At 44.6% G+C, this 22,092-nt stretch overlaps 1 protein-coding gene across 1 annotated transcript in view; it reads right to left on the minus strand.

Moving 5' to 3' along the window:
* Nucleotides 1–22,092, minus strand: part of rsh (Rap GTPase activating protein radish) — a 192,203-nt gene that overhangs the window by 45,261 nt on the left and 124,850 nt on the right. The window contains exon 7 of the mRNA XM_075893404.1: nt 794–933. Within this exon, the coding sequence (XP_075749519.1) occupies nt 794–933 (140 nt within the window). The remainder of the gene's footprint in view (nt 1–793; nt 934–22,092) is intronic.

Here is a 22,092-nt window from a genome sequence, read left to right on the forward strand (position 1 = left end):
TTTCCTAGCCCCACCGCGGTGGTCTAGTTGCTAAGGTACTCGGATCCTGACCCGCAGGTCGCGGGATGGAATCCCGGCTGCAGCGGCTGCATTTTTGATGGAGGCGAAAATGCTGTAGGCCCATGTGCTCAGATTTGGGTGCACGTTAAAGAACCCCAGGCGGTCGAAGTTTCCGGAGCCCTTCACTACGGCGTCTCTCATATTCATGTGGTGGTTTTGGAACGTTAAACCCAACATATCTATCAATCATCATCATCTTTATTTCCCCCTCTCTTTCTCTTTCTGGGGAAGAATAGGTACTGTTATCTAAGGTTATACGTGTCAAAACCACTATATGATCATGAGAGACGCCATAAGTTGAAAGCTCCAGAAATTTCGACCGTCTGGTCGTATTTGACGTCAAGTGATACCGCACTGTTCACGGGCTTCTACAATGTCACCTCCAACGAAATGCCACGGCCTGGATCGGCCCCGCGACGTTTTTTCCCGGAGCGAGCACCCTAGCCACTGTGTCACCGAGGCGGACGGGGAAAGAATAGCAAGCCAGATTCCTGTTGACCTCCTGGTCTTTCTGTTCTTTATCTATCTCTTTGCCTCTTAAAAACTTGCATAGTATGGTTTCCATCTCCCTTGATTCTCACTGCAACTCACATTTACCTTTAAAGAATTAGGGAGGCTTTGAAGCTTACAATGCGTCTTCTGGCGGCATAAGTGGTGCTCTTGGCGTTGTGAAAATGTGTCGCACTAGCAAGATACGAATCGGTAATGACTGCCTCTTGGAAGGACGACCTACCTTCTGCGGATCATGCTCCTCGTGCGGAAGCATAGTAGAAACGTGGAACATGATCTCGATGCTCTTCCAGGCAGTGTATACGGACTCAGTGCCGGTCAGGTCGTGGACAGTGTCCAGGCCTCCTTTGTACTTGTCGAAACCTGCGAAAAGAGTGATTGGACGCACGTCTTTAGGATATTGAGAACTTCTTTGCTCACTCAGAATATCTTTATTTCCAGCCATTCTAGCTCTGCAGGTAATATGTGGTATTGCTAAAATTGAGGGCGTGAGCTCGACTCCTGATCACAATGAGCCATTTTAGAAAGGTAGTGGACTGCAGGGACACGTGTGTACTAATATTTTGGTGTGCGCTAAAAAGTCTTTCCGTGCGCGTTAAAAATCCGGTCCTTATGGAATGCCTCATAATCCTACTGTGCTTCTGACACTTAAAATACAAGCAGGTATCATTATTGTTTTAATATTTGAACATTGTTTGTTTATAAAGGCAATTGATATATTCTTATGGTCGATCTGCGCATAGCGGAATTGAGGGGCCATTGTAAATGCGAAACGGACTCAATAGAAGACAAAAATTTGTACCACACCACAGATAGAAGGTAAAGAGAGAGGTATATATATATATATATATATATATATATATATATATATATATATATATATATATATATATATATATATATATATATATATATATATATATATATATAGTGTACACAAGGCAGGGAGGTTGACCGAAATGTAAGAATTTGGTTTGCTAACCTGCCCTGGGGAAAGAGGAAGGGGAGATAGAAAAGTAAGGAAGAGGGAATAAGAAAAGGAGGGAGGGAAGCGGAAACAAACAAACACACACACACACGCACGCACGCACGCACGCACACACACACACACACACACACACACACACACACACACACACACACACACACACACACACACACACACACACACACACACACATACACACACACACACACACACATACACACACACACGCACGCACGCACGCACGCGAACGCATTGAAATGTTACAATTCCTCGACGAGGTGGGTCACTCGCAAAAACCTCAAGAGTGCCTTCGTCGCTTTTTTGCGTAAACTTTGATCTTTTCCGCATTCCAAAATTGATTTGACACTGCCGCCAGGGACTGCCTCTGAGAGTTGTACTGAGGGCACTGACACAAAATATGTGTCATGGTTTTGACAGCGCCACGATGGTCACATGCAGCAGTGTCTGCCCAGCTGATGCGGCAAGCAAAGGCGTTCGTATAAGACACCCCTAGCACATGTAGCAGAGAATGGTTATCTCTGATGTGGATAAACCAGACGAAATCCTGAGATGTAGGCAAGAATCCCGGCGATGAAGACAGATGGGAAAAAAAAATCGGGTGTGTTCCACAGAGATTCGTTTCGTTTGCTGCCCTAAAGCGTTTTATTACTCATATCAACGCGATTCCTTTCCCAACATCAAACCTGCCTAACACAAGTTTGCGAAGAAGTCTGAAGCCCCGTCGTTGCTCAGTGGTATAATACTGGGCTGGCACGTAAGAAACCCGGGTTCAAACCCCACTGCGTCCTTGGTACTAGTTTTCTTTTCCTGCCTAATTCTGCAATAAGGGTTACGGACACCGGTGGCAGAGGCGGCGGACAACTACGGCGCCACGCATGACTCAAGTTTTGATCTTATAACAGCTTTCGCTGTAATAACCGCCCATTGAAGGACGTTTCTAGCTGCCCCTGTGTGCACTCAGGCAAAGTGTACCTGAGAGGGGTGATGAAGCAGGACACCGCACAAGTTTGGAAATAGGTTGTTTTTAGACAGAAAAAAAGTCACGCTAGAACAAACAATTGACTGATTCTAGTTCAGAAACGGCTGCATATTTCAAATTGCAAAAAAACAACAAAAATTTTTTTCAATATTTTTGCTTGCCCTGTTTTTTTAAACGACACAAGAAAGTCGAAATTTCTGGAAACCTCTACTGAGGCGCCCCTGATATTCATTTTATGATTTTGAAACGTAAAAACCCAGACAGTGTTTTATTATTGAGTGCTTAGGTTTGTAACTTTTATTCTCAAAACTTGTCACTGGGGGCGGGGGGGGGGTGAAAAAAAAAGAATCAAGCTGAGCACCGACAGCGGCGAACGGAGCGTCGGCCATCGTAGATCTCAGTTGCGGCAAAACACGTCTGCATTTATGCTTGTGTCTTCCAAAGTTCTGTCGCCATTTCTGGCACTTGCTATGTCTCTCGAATGAGCTTGACCATTCGTGTTCCTTGCGTAATCTAAATAAAATTATTTCAGACAATCGCGCAGCTTCTCGACCATTTCGACGCAATATGCGTGAACAGCTTTTGGCGGTGTAAAGACATAAAGCAGGAAATGGGCTGTTCAATAATGCTTCAATTGGTTGATTGAATGGTTTAGTCTTCGTATATTCAGCATTTAAAGGCACTGAATAGTGATGTTTGAGGAACTGCTGATGGGGTACTGTGAAATACGCGATGCGTTTCATGATTTTCTCTCTTATATATGTCGCGTCGTGGAATGAAGAATTGCCAGTGTTCGTGGGTCAGGCAACTTCTGGTTACGCTGCGCCCTCGAGGAGAAAGATGATGATGAGAATTTCGACGAGAATCGGAAATATTTGTGACAATTGTTTTTCTCATGACACGATAAGTAAAATTTTGCATATTTAGCACCACTGACGCGCCATTGAACTAAACACGGCAGGCGCTCCATTGGGCGGGTACTCAAAATCAGATTCACGGTGTCTGCAAACGCTCGATAAACGCAGCTTGAGGGCGTACAGTATTTTTTATCTATTGGTGTTTCTTTCTATTCGGGTGGGCTTCTTAGCCGCGCATGGAATGAATTATTTAGTAAAAAAATACAAAAAATGGGGAAAATTCATTAGGTTTTTCAAGCTCCACTGTTTTTTCGTATTAGTCTCTCCGTACTGATCATCGATATTATAATTTTTCCCATTCTGTACCACCTTCTGTCCGATCTTTAAAGAAGAAACTACTATATAAAAATAAATAAAAGATGGGTCATTCATTTTATTACACTTTTTCCATGACGCGTCGTTTTATAAGCAAATCTTACTTTTCTGCCACAATTTAAAATGCTGATGAGACCCACTTTCCGCTTAAAAATTCCGCTTACGTACTTTTTTCTTCTTTCTCAAATGGTTCAGTTCGTTTTTCAAGTTTCCATTGTTAATATCCTTCCCGGCATTTCGTCTTTTTTAAAGAGTACCGGTGGGTGAAGAATGACAGGTATAAAATGTCGATGGGCGAAATTATGCGTACGGTTCACTGAAAGAGCTCCCAGATTGTATCGGATGAGGTAATGGTGTGGCCGCAGGCAAAGTATATTCTTCAATCCCTGTGCCCCTGAGGGTACTAAAAAAAAGATTTTGCTAGTGAAAAGGCGTCTAGAAAAACCTTAGTGAAGCCCGTGCGCACACCAATTAGCATAGTGGCGTAGGTGGAATTATAATGTTATTGGCAGTGAGTTTTTTAATGATACACAAAAAATAACATTTCAGCAGCCGGCTTTTACTTGAAGCTGTCCTTCATCAAATGTATTGATGAAAAATAAACATGGTTAATGTTATATTATTATTATAAAACTTTGCTCATTGCATAGGATTTATCCACTGAGCTTGAGGTGTGGCTGGGCATTTTTTTTTCAAGCATCGATAGCTCGTACGAATTTGCGTAGTTGATGTGATCGTGTGTATGGGAGCCTCTTGGAGTTATTATTACCAGCTGTATATATTTTTCTTTCACATTAACGCGCTACAAGAAGTGGAAGAAATTGAATAAAATGAGAGAGGGAAACAGTAAGAAATAAAAAAATAAAAAAACGAGGCAAGAAATAAAGAAAGGCAGAAAAAAAAAAGATGGTTGCAAGGTCACGACTTTACTGCCGTCTGCAATGTCGAATGTTTCGAAGTTAATATATACGTCACGCTGCACGATGTTGTAGACATTTGATTCTAGCTAAAAACTTTCCTACGGAGTAGTTTGTGCCTGTTGGTGGTTACTGAAATTGTATGTGTTAAAAAGCGCAAAGAAACAAACACAGAAGTACACATCCTCTTTAGAGGTCTCTTCGTTTTGTTTTTTGTTCCTTTTTCCTCGTTAAGACGGACTTGAAATGCTCTGTAATAACACCGTTTCTTACCTCTGTTATCATGGGGGTAAATCAGGCACCCACCTTTCATCAGAAACACGGTCACTTATGTCTGTTCGTATATATATATATATATATATATATATATATATATATATATATATAGAGAGAGAGAGAGAGAGAGAGAGAGAGAGAGATAGATTAAAAAAAGAGAGTTGACTGAATGCCACAGTTAAAGGTAAAAGAAATGCGCAAACATGACTCCTAATATTTCAATAGAATGGACTATTTGGATCACCTTTTTGTTTTACTCTTTATTGTGCCTAGGCAGTAAGTAGAGACGGGCACAGGCCGCGTGGGCCCTAGGCCTGAGTCAGATCTATATTAGGCGTAAGTCTCATACATATCGGTATAATGGCGTGTACGCTGTTTGGCTGTGTTGTTTTAAAGGGTTTAACGTCTTGAAGCCACCCAGGTTATGTGAGAAGCCGTAGTTGAGGGCTTCGGGTAATTTAGGCCACCTGGAGTGCATTAGCGTGCGCTGAAATCGGAAACTAGATGTTTAGCGTCATGTTAAATCGGTATGATACGCGTAATTTCAACAAACGTGTAGTATAGGTGTGCACCATTATATTGCGTGAGAGACGACGCTCTTGCTTACAGTAAAAAGCCCCGCCGCGGTGGTTTAGTGGCGAAGGTACTTGGCTGCTGACCCACAGGTCGCAGGCTCGAATCCCGGCGGCGGCGGCTGCATTTTCGATGGAGGTGGTAATGTTGTAGGCCCGTGTGCTCAGTGGGGGTGCAAGTAAAATAACTTCAGGTGGCCGATATTTCCGGAGCCCTCCCCTACGGTGTCTCTCATAATCATATGGTGGTTTTCGGACGTTAAACACCACATATCATCATGATTACTATAAAAAAAGAGAAACCGTGCGCTGCCTGCATTACCGAATGTAAATTGTGCGCGTTCGTGTCTAGGGAAACATTTCAAGAACGCGGATACGCTCGCATTCACGCCTTGCCCTTTTCCGTCTGCATGACTTAGCAGACTGATCAACACAGCTCGTCAGTCACTAATATCTTTGGGGCTATTGCTCATGCACTTTTAAATGGAAGACGCGTAGTGACTCTTACCACAGGCGCACCACTTGATGCGAAGTTGCCGATTTTTGTGCTAGCAAGGCAGTCAAATATTTAGCATTTGGCAATTAGTTGAAAATTCTTGGCACTTAAGTTGAGTGCCCGTCGTATAGAGGAAGTTTTGCCAATTTTCGTGGCAGGTTTTTTTTTTTTCACGATGCGCCAGTAATTCAGAAGTGTCATAAACGCCGAAGTGCCAGTGTTCGCGTGGCACTAAAAAAACGTAAACGCATTCTCGCGGTGGAAGTAAGAGTTGCAAGGAAGGTGATGATTATGATGTTCATTTTCTGCTGTGCCCTTTGAAACAGAGAGGTGTCTATTGGATGTATCGACATCGTGGACCACATAAGAGACCGATGACCCCTGCGACACCCCGAGTTCGGAAGTTTTGCAACAGCTTAGACTTCTTCCACAATTTATGCCATATTTTTATGTTGACGAGAAAGTAACACTTATTAAATCTATTGACATGTGCCCTACTTGTGAATTCAACGTATATACATGTTGCACGCCCTTAACTTACCTCTTCTCGATGTTCACAGAGGTATAAACTGCTTGCGTCGCATAGTTTCGCGAACTGCATGGTTACTTCCTTAGATATCTGAGGGGGCAGCAGGCAGTGCGCCTGCTGAGAATGCCTGCCGCTTGGGGCTTGTCAAAGTGTCTCTTGCAGACATTCTGCTTCTCGTTTACCATCCATCTTTCCTTGCCTACCATAGTTCCCCTTTTTTTTCTTTTTTCCTTTCTGCCACTGTATAGATATACTTCTGCCCCGCCGCGGTGGTCTAGTGGCTAAGGAAAGGAACTCGGCTGTTGACCCGCAGGTCGCGGGATCAAATCCCGGCTGCGGCAGCTGCATTTCCGATGGAGGCGGAAATGTTGTAGGCCCGTGTGCTCAGATTTGGGTGTACATTAAAGAACGCCGTAGTGGAGGGCTCTGGAAATTTCGACCACTGAACAAATGGTCGAAATTTCCGCAACCCTCCACTACAAGGTCTCTCATACTCATGTGGTGGTTTTGGGACGTTAAACACCACATATCAATCAATCTATAAATATACTTCTCCATACTTACTTCCGTGCGCTAGCTGCAAGCCTGTAACCACAACCGTGAGCCACCGACAGCCACACTTGCCTGCCCTGTTTACACCGAGGCCTCCGGCCATCGTTTACTAGGCAACCCACTCTCCCGTTTCGGGTTCTTGCTGGGGATCACGCCCCGGATGCCGCGTTCGACGGGGAGCACTGAAGAAGCCGCTGCATGGTTCACCGTGGTGCTTAGTGACAGTTGCTTTGGAAGCCCTGAGTGCGGTCTTGCTCTAAAACATAACACTTTCAAAGATTGAAGGTGGCAACGCGAAGACGGCGAGATAGGCATCTTCTAGGAATATGCACGATGATGGCTGGCTAGCTGACGGATGTAGCTCACTTTGGCAGATCCACTGGGGTTGCCGCGACTCTGAGATGAAGGGTGTGGCAAAGAATCAAGCTCGTTGTTTTGAGTGCCAAATTGTAGTCTACGTGTGAGACAGACGACACGACGGCTTTAATTTATACAACGCTGCCCAGTCTAGTGTAGTCCTCTCAGAAGTAGTTAAAGCACATTTGTCCTATTATTGAGTTGCGTAAATAACGACGTTTGCAGAAGATTTGCTACTCTTACTCAACAGCGTCAGCTCGTATGCAATTCATGTACACTCGAACTGTAAACGTCCGCCCTGTTTTACACTTTAGTGGAGTAGTACATTCTGTAGTAGTTCTTTAAGAGGCAAAAATACTATTGCAAAGCTTAGCACTGCGTACGTGAGACAGGCAGCTACGACTACGATGATATTTTATATTGACCTGCAGTTACTTAGTGAAAGTCTTACGGGCATAATTACCCGCAAGTATGCAGCTTACAATTAAAAGTCATGTCATTGAAAGAAGTTCCAAAATAACTCACTGAAAAATATATTCTATGCAGCAGGTATCTTCCCTACAGTCAAATATTGGACAGTGCATCTTTTTGTGTTCAAGGGATAACTGCCTGAAATGGGCCAGGACAGGCCGGGCCCAAGCCTTTCGGACCCAGGCTTGGGACGGGCCGTATTTTAAAACATCAGGCCGGGCTCGGGCGTGCCGAACAGTGACGTTTCCAGGGTTTGCCGGGTACAGGCCGGGAAAGTTGGCCCCTGCATTGCTCTAGCCGTAAAATCACTGATAGTGGCAAAAGTAGCTCAAGGAAGCTACTATTGCTTTAAAAACGCTTAATAAGGACATTGAATGTGAGCGCGGACTCAGAAATACGAACTAAAATACGAAGCACTTCAAAGAGTAGGCCCAGTACCGCCAACAAAATTGTAGAGAAGAAAAAAATAGAGGCGCATGTTTCTGAGTTTTCATTTTTGTTTTCTTCGTCAGAGAGAATGAGTAATAAGTAAGGCAAGAACATGCTTGCGTTATTGCTCTACCGACGCCAGAGGCAAAAGCTGGGTGAATTCGCTGTTTAATAGTCGAGGAAATGCAGCCCGTGCAATGTTTTTTTTCTAGTGACCAAGGTGGCGAGCCCCGGCAGCTAGTGAACCTCGAAGGAGGCGAACATTGTTCGTTATTCCACGAGCTTAGCTTGTCTCGCTCGTCTACTTTCGTTCTTGATAATATTTGTTTCGATAGACATTGTTTTCTTCGTCGAGAAAATCGCTCGCGCCCAAAGAAGTTCACCAGACATGAAAACGTGGTCTCGCGTTATTGAGCTCCTATGCTAGTGCCAGAGGCAGTACAGATCAAGACAAGACAAATATAGCCTAGGATACTGAATCCTATTCAGGATTTGTTCAACTCATGACAAAGAATTTTTTTTTTATGTTCCCCCCAGACACCACTGGTGGCTGGTTGCTATGGACATTGGAGCTTCTATCATATCTGCAGGTCTATTTGTTCATCAGTTTTTCATGTTACGTGTGTCTTCTTTCATCTTTCTTCTTTCTGAGCACCAGCTGTCGGTTTTCCCACGCCGCAAGCACTAGAACAGCTGCCTCATCACTGTTTCTAGGTAGCATTTTTTTCTTTCTAGGCTCCTGGCCATTACCGGAATTTTCATCTTGTTATCCAATATACATTGTACGTTAAACGATGACTTCGTGTGCCTGTTTCCATAATTTGGATTTATATGACTCACCAGAAGAAACATATTTCGTATCATCCTTTCACAAACGTTTTCATTTAAGACACGCCCACAGTTTCACAAGTTAATCAACATTATTTATTATTATATATCATTTTTTTGTGTGCAGCAGGCTAGTAAGGTTTCTATGAGCCATTGAGGCCCCGATTCACTCGAACCGATCGAACACCCCACAAAGGAAATGTCTCTGATAGGACAGACCCATCTTTCACCATATATCTTCCACGAATCAATCTTCTGGCATTGTATATTTGGCGTAGCAGCATCCGCGGTTCTTCGTTCTTATCGTAATCATCGTCCTCGGGCAGCCTCCTAGAAACGCGAGCCCAATATCCGGTATTCTGTCATCCTTTCACACCGCATCCTGCATCGACGCGTGCAGATTTCACGAGCGAGTAGCTTTCACGCTCGGCCTATTTCGTAAACGTATTTCCTATGGCCTCCTAATTTTTTATGCGCCTTCGTCGCTACAGACGCCCCCACCAACGACAGCCGGAATATTTTTTTTCGTCATATCTCCTTGGCAGTGAAACGCAGCATAGCCTTTCTTTCACACCGTTTGATATACATTCGGTCTGTCGTTTTTTTTTTACATTGCTGTAGTGCCTATGTTACGATGCAAGGGGCACCATGAGAGAAATATTATTTACATATAAAACTGAAAGGCACAAATCTCTTCAGTTACAAAACAGCAGGGCCAGCGAAAATAGAGCTTGTAGCGTCAGCCATTTGGATAAATTTTGGAGAATAGAGACAGAGACAGAGAGAGAAAATTAAAACCGCCTAGATAGCCACCTAGATAGCCGCTTGGAGCTGTTGCTCCCAGGCTGCCTCCAAGGCTCGCTGGACGGCTCAAAGTTGGTCCGTGAGTTCTGAGCTTTGCAGCGTGGCCGCTCACCACGCCCGCAGATCTTCCGAGGAGACCACCATTTGATCTTGGTATACCCGACATCCCCACTTGCATAGCTTGCATGTGTCGCTCTCGTACATGGCAGGGTAGAAAGTCTTCAGTTGCGCGGGATCGGGGTAGCTTTCTGTCTGTAACCGCCTCCTGGCAACAGTCTCTCTTCTGTTGAGTTTAGAGTGAGGTGGTGGATAAATTCGCCTCTGCGTTTGGTAGTATTTGGCTATATCACTGAATGTGGTTAATCCATTTTTTTCTCTCCACATCTCCTCCTCCACGTTCCCCTGACCCGTTGAAGTCACTCCTTGCTCAGCTCGGCGAGTAAGATCTCGAGCCTCGCTGTGTGCTACCACATTGGGGTTGACTGCGGAACTGTCTGGAGCTGTATGTGCTTGGAACCAAAGCAGTTGTCTGTCATTATTTTCTACAGGGGAAAATATTGTTTCGTTTACACTCATGATGTGCCACGCCTCCCAGGAAATCTCTCCCTTAACGTCATTTCGAACGACCGCCTATGAATTACTAATAAGGTATTGAGACTCCATGGATACCAGTGGTAGCGCAATGGCTACTTCCTCTGTTGTCTCGAAAAATTTGGTATTAACCGACACACTGCTAACGAGCTCTTGGTTGTGATCTACGACTACTGCCACGTAGCTATTTGTGTTTGGGTATTCTGCCGCGTCTGCGAAGGCGGCTCTGTCGTCTGACCCGTAGCCCTGGATCATTTTTTTCTGCTCTACTCTTGCGTCTATCCTTGTTGTGACAAGGATGCATGTTCTTGGGAATATTAGGTACCGGAAGCTTCTCACGAATTTCTCTCGTGATCCTCTTCTTTTCTCCGTTTTCATACCTAGCTTGCGTAGTATATTCCGTCGAGTACAGGTTTTCGTTCCACCTGAGAAGGTGTTTGCTGTGCTTCTACGAGTTCCTCCAGTGTGTTGTGGAGCTTTAGAAGAAGGTCTGCGCGCGTACTGGTGGGAATACCAAGCGCTAGTTTGTACGCCTTGTTTATGAGGTTATTACTTTTGATCTTTTCTGCTGCAAACCAATTATGGAAAGCTGCTATGTATGTGAGCTCACTGATTAAAAAACATTGTTTCAGCCGTATGATACATTATTCCTTCATACCCTAGTGCTTGTTAGTAATTTATTTTATTAACCTGCGGTGTTTGTTACATTTCATTCTAAATTTAATGACTTCCCCAATTGTACCTTTTGTTCTCGATTACAAGGCCCAGTACCTTGAGTTGGTTGACTATAGGGATGTTGCGGCTGCTCCCTGTGTGTATCTTAATTACTTCATACGCCTCGTTTCTGCCATATCCAGCGGGAAACGTACCCATAAGCGTGGGGCGGTACAAAAGAAGATCGGACTTGTCTGCGTGGCACGTGAGACCTTTTCCTATCAGGTGTTCCTCTACTGTGTTTATTGTGGTCTGCAGTCGTTGTTCTATAGAATTTTCGCTCCCATCACAAACACAGATAGTGATATCATTTGCGTAGATTGAATGGTGTAGAGATTCAATTTCATTTAATTTCTCGGAAAGCCCTATTAAGAGGAGATTGTAGATCATCGGAGATAAGGCAGAGCTTTGCGGCGTGCCTGCGCCGCCGATGTCGATCTAGGACGATTAGAGTCCTCTAACGGAAATGACTGTCTTTTTCTCTGACAGGAAGCTCTTAACGTAGTTATACATTCGCTGCCCTAGTCCAATCCGTTCAATGTTTTTCAATATGACTGTATGGTTTGCAGTATCGAATGCCTTTTTAAGATCAAAACCTAAGATGGTTCTTGTAGAGCGTGTTTTATAGTCCTTTATCTCATACTTCAGTTGAAGCATCGCATCTTGTGTCGAAATGTTTTTGCGAAACCTTACCATCGTATCTGGGTGGATGTCATTGTCTTCTAAGAAGTTGTCGACTCTGTTAAAAATTACATGTTCTAGTAATTTTCCGACGCAGGATGTTAGAGAAATCGGTCCGAGGTTGTCGATGGCAAGCTTCCTACCCGGCTTTGAAATGAGAGTTATTGTCGCTTTCTTCCACTCAGCTGGAACTTCTCATTTTATCTATCACTCTTCCATGTATTCTGTTGATTTGGAATTGATTGATCATAGAGGTTTCTAAGCGCTTTGTTACTTATACCATCAGGTCCTGGGGCTGATTTGGTGTTCAAATTTTGTAGGCCCGCACGTAAGTTCCTCATCAATTTTTGAGTTTTCAATGCCGTTGTAGCTGTAGAGTGGTTACAAGGGGCTGTATGTGGGATGTATTTCTTCTCTAATACTTTGAAAAATTCCTCTTCTGTGCCATCATAGCCGTGTATTAACGTAGTAATAACATTTTTCTGTTGTTTTACTTTTTGTTTTCCTGATCAAGTAGGAACGTGAGCCAGTGCCAGGTTGTTCCGGTGCCTAATTGCCCGTGCCCAGCATTACAAATCTCGTCCCATTGTTGTTTACAGAACGGATTAGCATATTGTTCTATTTCTTTGTTAAGAAGCGCTATGCGCTTCCTCAACTTTCTGTTATGCTTTTGGCCATTAAGTCTATGTTGAAGTGACTGCTTAGCTTCCAACATGTGGAGAAGTTTTCGGTCTCATTTCGTTAAGTTTGGCTCAGGTGGCACGCTTTTAGTAGCAGCTTTGACGTCTTCCCTGAGCTGCTTAGTCCATTGTTCTATGTCTGTGATTAGTTGTTGTTCTTTTGCCTCTCATGTTCTACGAAGCAATTTCAAGTCTATTAGTTTAATTTCTCTTTCTTTGGTTATACTTGGGCCATATGAGAAGTGTAATTCTGATACATGGTGGTCGCTGCCCAAAAATTGTATTGTGTTGTGTCACACTGCGATTTCATTATTTTTGTGAAGGTTAGGTCTGGGGTTGTGTCCCTGTTAAGCGCCGTGCCAATTCTGGTTGAAGTACCGAGATCTGTGACGAGTGTAAGGCTCAACTCTTGCGAGTCATCCCATAGGGCCCTTCCTTTTGGTCTTGTATACAGATATCCCCAGACAATGTGTGGTGCACATAAATCTTCTGCTATAACTACGAGATTTTTTCCAGCCAGCCTAAGTTTTGTTGGAATAGGTTCTTAAGCGTATTCTCACGTCGCGAAGGGTTGCTATAAATGTTCAGAATAAATTAGCTACGCCCTGTCTTCTTTTGCGGGAGAAGTTCGAATAAAATATTGTCTATGTGTGCTATCCCCGTGTTGTGTTGCACGCACTCGATCATTTCTTTTCACCAGCGTGGTTAATGCCCTGGTCTCGCCTTCGGCATAGCCAAAAGATCTGTATTCTGCTAGTTTTTCAATACCGTGCGTTTCCTGCAAAATTATGACGTCCAGTTTATCTTTGCCTTTCAAGTACTGCTGCAAAACTGAATTTCTTTAGTAACTTCTACAGTTTTATTGCAACATTCGGAAATCTTTCTTAGCCCACGTCATTGCGGGTGTCCATGGAATGGAAGTGGGAGGTTGGAGAAAAGCTGATCTTAAATATTTCTGTGATTGAGAATTTGATATGAATTGTGGCGCTTCTGATGCGCCGGAGGAGAGTCCATTGCCTGGTAACTGTTTGTTTCTAGAACGTCTAATCTATTCATAATCGTTGTTATTGCCTTAACCACTAGGTTCATCTTTTCGTCCCGTTTTTCATTTGATTTTTGTATCTACTCTAGGGTCTTTTGTATATCAGCTAATGTTTTATCTACCTTCGCGTCATCTTGTTTAGCACTTTTCACTTGAGCCTCGCGTTCGGGAGGAGGGGAATCATCCCCTTCGTCCTTCTTGTTATTCGGGATTTCAGTTATTTCTTTTGTGCTCGCATGTGGAGCGTAAGTTTCCTGACTTACTGAGCATTTTCTCTCCATGAGGCTTTTTATCTCATCACTCAGGCGTGCTAGCATTATCCTTCGCTGCGCGTTCTCGTGCTGTAGATTCCTCTTTGGATTTTCAATAAAGTTTACTACCTACCTACCTCATCCTATATTTGCTATTTATTTATTTCTGTTTCTCGCGGGCGTCTTATTTCAAATTTTGTGGCGTGTGTTTATATTGTCGTGTTTTTCTAACTATAGTACTCATGTCCAGACTTTATGATATCATCAAAGCACTCAAAAACGATATCAAGAAGACATACCTCTTTCGAGAGTGCTCGATCAATATGCTGCAACAAGCTGCTATAGTATATGTGGATTTGCCTGCGTTACGAAAAGCAATGACGATAACACACAGCAGCGTACGGCAGTGTGGCCTCCTGATGTGTCTCGCACTAAAAAAAAAGTGTGCAACCCTATGCACCCTATACAATATAGCCTTCTCACTTAAATACCCGGCAGCAAATACCCGGCGGCCTTCAGGGGAGTTAACCTGTAAGTGTTCTGTTGTGTTCTCGTGAGTCGGAAATGAGACGGACGCTGAGAGTGCATGTTTATTTGGTAGCTCAAGGCTCAACCAATTACGAATAATGCCTTGCAGTGGGTGAAAGTTTAGCGGTGGTGGCAGCTCTGGACAGCTTAGCCTCATTAAATTAAAATACTGCATTTAGAAGCTTGAATAGCACCCCCTCGGGACCACTTCGACGATTGGACAGCGTTAACGAACAATTGTTCGGGACTGCGTTAACTGCCTGACATCCACATTGTTGCGAACGCTGCGCGACAACGACTCCACGCTTGTTGACAGCCACGCACCAAGGCTAACGAACGTTGAGCAGGACTTGTTTACGAAAAGTTCGATCTTATTGGGCAACGCTGTTGGGAATCGCCTTCATTGGAAACATGGACTGTCGTTTTATTAAGGGGCAATCTCGCTACTTCACGCCTACTTCCAGGTGCAAGCTAAGGTATGTCAGCGGCAGAAGACTCACGTAAGGTTCTTCAATATTCAATAAAAACGACCACAGCAGTGGCACTAATAAAAGTCTCTGCTCAGCTTGCGCAAAGGGAAATAGTTTGGAGGTCACGTTGATTTCCTTGAGGCAAGCGTAATGAAAATAAGCGGGTAATTATTTCGTGTATGATATAGTGGTCGTCCTCTGTATTCTTTTTTTGAATTGTGGTAAGTGTGACATACATATGAAGAAAGCAAAGTGGACGAAAGCCCAACGCGCCACCGGCAAGAATTGAACTTGTAATGTTTGGGTTGCATGCCCGATGCTTTTACCAATTGAGGAACGACCTTCACTTGTCTCCATCATCATTATCATCATCATCATCATCATCATCATCATCATCATCATCATCATCACTATGCCCATTTCAGGACAGAGGCCTCTTGTTCCGCCAGCCAACCTGGTCCTATGATTGCTGGTGCCAATTTATACCCGCAAACTTCATAATCTCATCTGCCCACCTAACTTTCTGGATCAACCTAACCCGCTTGCCTTCTCTTGAAATCCAGTCTGTGATCGCTAATGAACAGCGGTTATCTTGCCTTCTCTCTGCGTGCCCTGCCCATATGCATTTATTCTTCTTGATGTCGACTATGATGTCCTAATACCCGTTTGTTCCCTGGCACACTTTCCTCTCTTGTTGTCCCTTAGGGTTACATCTATCATTTTCTTTTCCATTGTTCGCTGCGTCGTCCTCGACTTAAGTTGAATTTTCTGTAATCCTCCAGCTTTCTGCTCCATACGTATGTACCAGTCAGATGCAGCTCTTATATACCTTCCTTTTGAAGGAAAGTGGCAATCTACCACTTGAGGTTTGAGAATGCTTGCCGAATGTTCTCGATCTCATTCTTCTAGCTATTTCAATCTTGTCATTCCGCTCCGCGGTTACTACCTGTCTTAAGTAGACGTACTATCTTACAAATTCAAGTTAGCTGCTACCTATCTCAAAGCGCTGATCTCTCCCGATGTTTTTGTAGATTACTTTTCTGCAGATAAATTTTAGGTCCTACCTTTCTGCTCTCTTTGTTTGATGCAGTAATCACAAATTGCAATCCGTCCCTTCAGTTACTTAGCATTTCAATATGATTGGTTAAGCGCAGGTTACTAAGGTACTTTCCGGTAACTCGTATCTCTAACTCTTCCCATTCTAGGCCTCTGAAAACCTCCCGTAAGCACGCGGTAAATAGCGTTCGGGAGAGTTTATTCCTTTTTCCCACATCGTTTTTATTAGTATTTTGTCGCTTTCCTTATGGAGCACTGTGTAATAGTTCAGCCGCTGTGGATTTTTTCTTCCAGGATGTTTATATATGCTTCATGGATGCCCCGCTTCCACAGTGTCTCCATGACTGCTGATATCTCTACTGAATCAAATTCCTTCTCGTAATATATGAAGGCCATGTATAGTACTTGGGTGTATTGTGAGAATTCCTCTATTACCAGATTGACAGGAAGAATGTGGTCTATTGTTGAGAAGTCTGTACAAAACTCTGCTTCATCTCTTGGTTGATCTAATTCTTATGTCTTAATTCTGTTGCCAATTTACCTTTGTAAATAGCTTGTATACGATGGAGAGCAAGGTGATCAGCCGGTACTTCTTTATGTCCTTGTAGTTCCCTTTCTTATGGATTAAGGTGATGTTAGTATTCTTCCAAGATTACACTACACGTCAGGAGCCACATCGTAGGGTGTCCAGTTTTTTTAACACAATCTGTCCTTGTTTTTCAGCAGATCTGATGTTACCTGATCCTCACCAGCAGCTTCGCCTTTCTGCATAACCTACAATGCTCTCCTGACTTCTTCTGTCGTTACTGGTGGGATGTCATCTAGGTGACTGCTAGTTCTCATACTGTGGTCGTCGTTGTCCCGGCTACTGTACAGATCTCTGTAAAACTCCTCAGCTATTTTAACTATCCAATCCATATTGGTAGTTACTTTGCCTTCCTTGTCCCTTAGTGCATACATATGGTTTTTGTCTATCCCAAGCTTTCTCGTCACCGTTCTTACGCTTCATCTGTTCTTTTCAGCATTATCGATTCACTCCATGGTTTACCTTCTTGCGTCGGATACATTACCCTTAATAATAAACTTCGAAAGCTCTGCCAGTTTTATTTTGTGTGTTGTTTTTGCGACTTTCATGCTTTGACATTTCTTAGTCAGGTTCTTCTCCTGGGACAGCTTGCTAGTGTCCTGTCTAACTACCGTACCTCGAACTTCCACTGAACACACCGTAATCATACTCATCAGATTATCATTTATTGCGTCCATGCTAAGGCCGGCTTCTTCGATAAGAGCCGAGTATATGTTCGTGTACTTTCCATCTCAGCACTAGCTCGTTGATTTGCTCCTTGCGTATCAGTTTATTCCTTCTTGAAGTCTAGGTGAATTCGAGACCTTATAATTCTATGGCCATTGCTTCGTACCTTGCCAAGCACTTCAACATCCGCCATGATGCCTGGATGTGCACTCAGTATAAAGTATATTTCATTCTTACTTTCGTATTAGCGCTCCTTCATGCTCTATTATGGTTCACTCGTTTTCGGTAGAAGGTATTCAAGGACCTTAATGATTATGTTCTGCTAATTCTAGTATTAACAATCCTGTGGCATTTCTAGTACCAATGCCCTAATCCACTACTGAGTGGTCTCCAGACTGCTTGTTCTCTATCTTGGCATTGAGGTCGCCCAACAGTATAATATGCTGTGTTTTTATCTTACTCATAGCCGATTCCAATGCTCCTTGGAAGCTTAACTAGTATGTCATCATGGCTGGATGTAGATGCGTAGGTCTGTACTGTTGCCCCGCCGCGGTGGTCTAGTGGATAAGGTACTCGGCTGCTGACCCGCAGGTCGCGGGATCGAATCCCGGCTGCGGCGGCTGCATTTCCGATGGAGGCGGAAATGTTGTAGGCCCGTGTGCTCAGATTTGAGTGCACGTTAAAGAACCCCAGGTGGTCGAAATTTCCGCAGCCCTCCACTACGGCGTCTCTCATAATCATATCGTGGTTTTGGGACGTTAAACCCCACATATCGATCGATCGATCGAGGTCTGTACTGTCTTTATCTTGTATCTCTTATTTAGTTCAGTTGCAGTACCTGCCACCGTTTCAATATTGTTAGAGTATTCCTTTATGTTACCGGCTATATTTCCGCAGATAAGGAGCCCTCACCCCCAGTTGTCTTTTGTCAGCTGAGCCATAATAGCATGAACGTGCCCATTCTATAGCACTGCATAAACCTCATTTGTACTCCTACCTTTACATTTCTATTAACACCCGCTACTTCCTAAAAAAGCACCGCGAGACTTGCTTCCATAGATAAGGTTCTAGCGCCAAACGTTGTCATATTCAGGTTTCAATGAATGCCTATCCGGACCTACACATTGTTAACACCCTCTGCTGCGTCGCAGGTCAGACCACTGCCATGGTCAGTTGTTTCGCAGCCACTGACGTATCCATGGGGGGGGGGGGGGAGTGGCCAGACAACGTACCAAGGTGGCCAATCTTTCTCTGTTGAGAAAGTGGGTTGGCGATGGTGGTCAGCGGTGACGCCGCACACTAGGCCTCTTAATGCAATTCCATCAACACGCGGATAACGTTTTTTAATCCACTGGAGAATTGCGGGGCACCGAGGTTCGAGGCATGGACCTCTTGCATGCGAGGTTGATGCTTTAACCACTATGCCATCGCTGCATCACTACGTCGTTGGACTACACTTGTCCACTTACAAGGCCTTTTAGCTCATCAAATCCCGGTGGCGTCAAGTCAGTTGGTGAGAGCATTGGGCGCGTAATCTGGATGTCGCAGTTTTCCATATTACTTTATTCGCATCTATATATCGCAATCATTACAGGAATCCAAAAACAGTACAAATAACGTCTTCTTAGCAGTTGTTGGCTGTATTGTCTGCTAGTTGTTTTTTAAGATATATACGCTAGTGTTTTCGTTCCACCTGTACTTCTTATTTATTCTTTTGCGTTTACACCCTATGCTACAATCCAGTCTGGTAATGGTTTTGGGGCCTGCCATTTTGTTTTAAATGCGCGTGCATTTCTTAGTAGGGCTATATCAGGCGTCCGTCGGGATCTGTCCACCGCCCTAGCTGTCAGCAACAGCTGCGGGCGCGTGCGCTTATCCTCGCCCCTAGCAACCGGAATGCCCCCCCCCCCTCTTTGACTTGAACGTGACTTGCCACCGCCTCAGTGCAGTGTGTTTGAAACGCGTTTCTAGCGTTTGTGCTGCCAGCGTTTGTGTAGCGTTTGTGTTGAAAAGACGCTAAAATTATGGCCATCAGGTACAATGACAGGTGCAGTGCTTCGTCACTCCTTCTCTCGCCTTTCATACTCCTTCTCGCGCTTCACTATCCCGTACGATGGAGTGCAGCACGCGCCTCATTCTCTATCGTTCGCTGGCTGGGGCCTCTCAAGGCGATGGTAGAGAAGGTGAAGGTGAATTGGAATTACTAAGCCGTATACTCTCGGTGCAAGAAAAACATTCGCATTTTCGCACCATTCTCTTCGGGGCTTTGGGGAGATAAAAAGAGCACTGCACAATTACAGTCATACACAAGACTCCAGGGCTTTTGCATTCGACTGGAGAATCGTGGCGTTAAGGCGGGTAATTTATTGGTTAGCCACGGCGAATAATGAGGCGCGAAAAACTAGATTAGAACCTACAGCTATTGCTGGGCTTTTTAGCCTGCTGCAGCATTTCGCTTATTCAAGAGCGTGGTGTGTGTAAGAAACCGACCATTGAAGCAATGTCCTAGCCTTTGTCGTGTTTGTCGCGGAACACTAGCATGTGCTTGACTCGGCCAAAAAATTCCGTGAGAATTGTAGATTGATTGGTTGATATGTGGAGTTTAACGTCCCAAAACCACCATATGTGAATGAGAGACGCCGTAGTGGAGGGCTCCGGAAATTTTGACCATGTGGGGTTGTTTAACGTGTACCTAAATCTAAGCACACAGGTCTACAGCATTTTCCCTCCATCGAAAATGCAGCTGCCGCAGCCTGGATTCAATACCGTGACCTGCGGGTCAGCAGCCGAGTAGCATAGCCACCAGACTACCGCGGCGGCGCCTGCGAGAATTGTAGTCGCGCTCGCCCAGTGTGTGTTTGCACGCATCCTGCATGTGTACTTTTCGTGGCTCATTTGTGTTTTAGCAGCGCCACACGTTTCCATATGCTTGCAGTTCATCGCGTGACATTTGTATCTATTGCTATCACATTCACTGATTCGTCCTTGTGGCGAGACTGTTACTTTTTTCTGTGGAGCTTCTGAATCTTACTTGTTCATTAACCAACCTCTAGTACAGCACAACAATATACTTGATTCGGTAGTTGAGATATTTTTCGTCTGCAGAGAAAAAATGGCAGCATATTGAGGGGGTGAATGACGGAGAGTGGGGCGAAAAATCCGTCCGTTCATTCCTTCTTGCTTCCGTCCGTCCATGCGTGCGTCTGTGTGACTGTCCATGCATCCATCCACCCGTCCGTGCACCCGTCTGTTTGTGCGTCCGCACATCCGTCCGTGAGTCCATCCCTGCGTTCGTCCATGAATCCACCTCTGCGTCCGTCCATGCGGGCATCCGCTCGTGCAGCCATTTGTGCATCCGTCCATGCATCTGTGTGTGTGTCCGTTCGTCCATCTAGTCAACACTCCAAGTACCACCATCTCGCATATTTTCATCATATATTCCGCATATAAAAGCACCGCCATCCAGCGGACGTTCCAAGGACTAAACGAGAAGTGGCACAGCACACTTTCCTACGGCTTGCACTTCGTGTCTACTTTCCACCTTTAACCACCTCGAGTTGATGGTATATACTAGTTGACTGTATTCATGGCACTGCGGTGCAACGCTTGCTAAACATTTCTAAATCCAAGGAGGTTACGCCCAGCGACTATAACGTAGCGACCCTTTCTTGTCAGATGGTGCTCAATGTACATGCCGATGGCTGCTAATGGGGAATGAGAGACAGGAGAATTCGTTTTTTGCTTTCTTACAGCTTGCGCTTCGTGTCTACTTCCCACCTTTAACCACCTCGAGTTCATGGTATATACTAGTTCACTGTATTCATGGCACTGCGGCCCAACGCTCGCTAGACCTTTCTAAAACCAAAAAGGTTACACCCAGCGAGTCTAACGTAGCAACCCTTTCTTGTCAGATAGTGCTCAATGTACATGCCAATTGTCGCTAATGGGGAACGAGAGACAGGAGAATTCGGCTCTTAGTTTACGCACATGCTACGAGTTTTCATTGTTTATCAATGCACAGGAGAAATCTCCCACTGGCACCACCTTGCAGGTCAGAGCGTAAGACATGTTACGCACTACTACAAGGGACGAACGGGTGCCACTTTAAGGAGCTGCACGCCTAAAAGTCGAAGCACTGCGCAATTAAGAGAGGCACCACGTGGTATTGTTCTTCTCAGCGCACGATACCTCAACTTTTTTCTCGCCAGCGTGGTGTTTTCGCGAATCAACAAACCAGTAACAATGACCCTAATTACCTGCCCTCTGAAAATGCCTTAATTACGTACCTGCTCCTCAAGACCACACCTTTCGTATAGGTCGGTCTTGCACAACTAACACCGCGGCTTCTCAGCAAGAACTTCACTCAATGGCGCATTCCTGTCATGACGCGAGTACCTCAAGCAAACAGAGAGCACGGAAGGAAAATAACCTTTCTGTGTTGCCGAAACCATAAAACAAAAATAACAACTCAACAACTGCGGTATTCGAAGTTGAGATGACGGTGACAATGGTGCCTACTGGCTGAGGGGTCTACAGAATGGTCGATAAAACAAGGATGATAAAAGAATCTGGGGCAGGCACCCCAGACTGAGCTGTGGCTCGACATCACATACGTGATGTCGAGCCACAGCTCTTCGTATCCTGTCATTTCAAAGGAGAGAAGAACTGATGCTGGCTGCCAAATGGCGCGCCGCTGCACGCCGGTCCCGCCTTTTCACCGCTGTCTGTGTACGCGAGAAACGCCACCGAACCATCATCAGAGAGTGCATGGCTGGCACCTTTGTTCCGGTCGCCGCTCATTTTCTT

This window comes from Rhipicephalus microplus, chromosome 4, assembly GCF_043290135.1.
Source record: "Rhipicephalus microplus isolate Deutch F79 chromosome 4, USDA_Rmic, whole genome shotgun sequence".
Taxonomy (NCBI): Eukaryota; Metazoa; Arthropoda; class Arachnida; order Ixodida; family Ixodidae; genus Rhipicephalus; species Rhipicephalus microplus.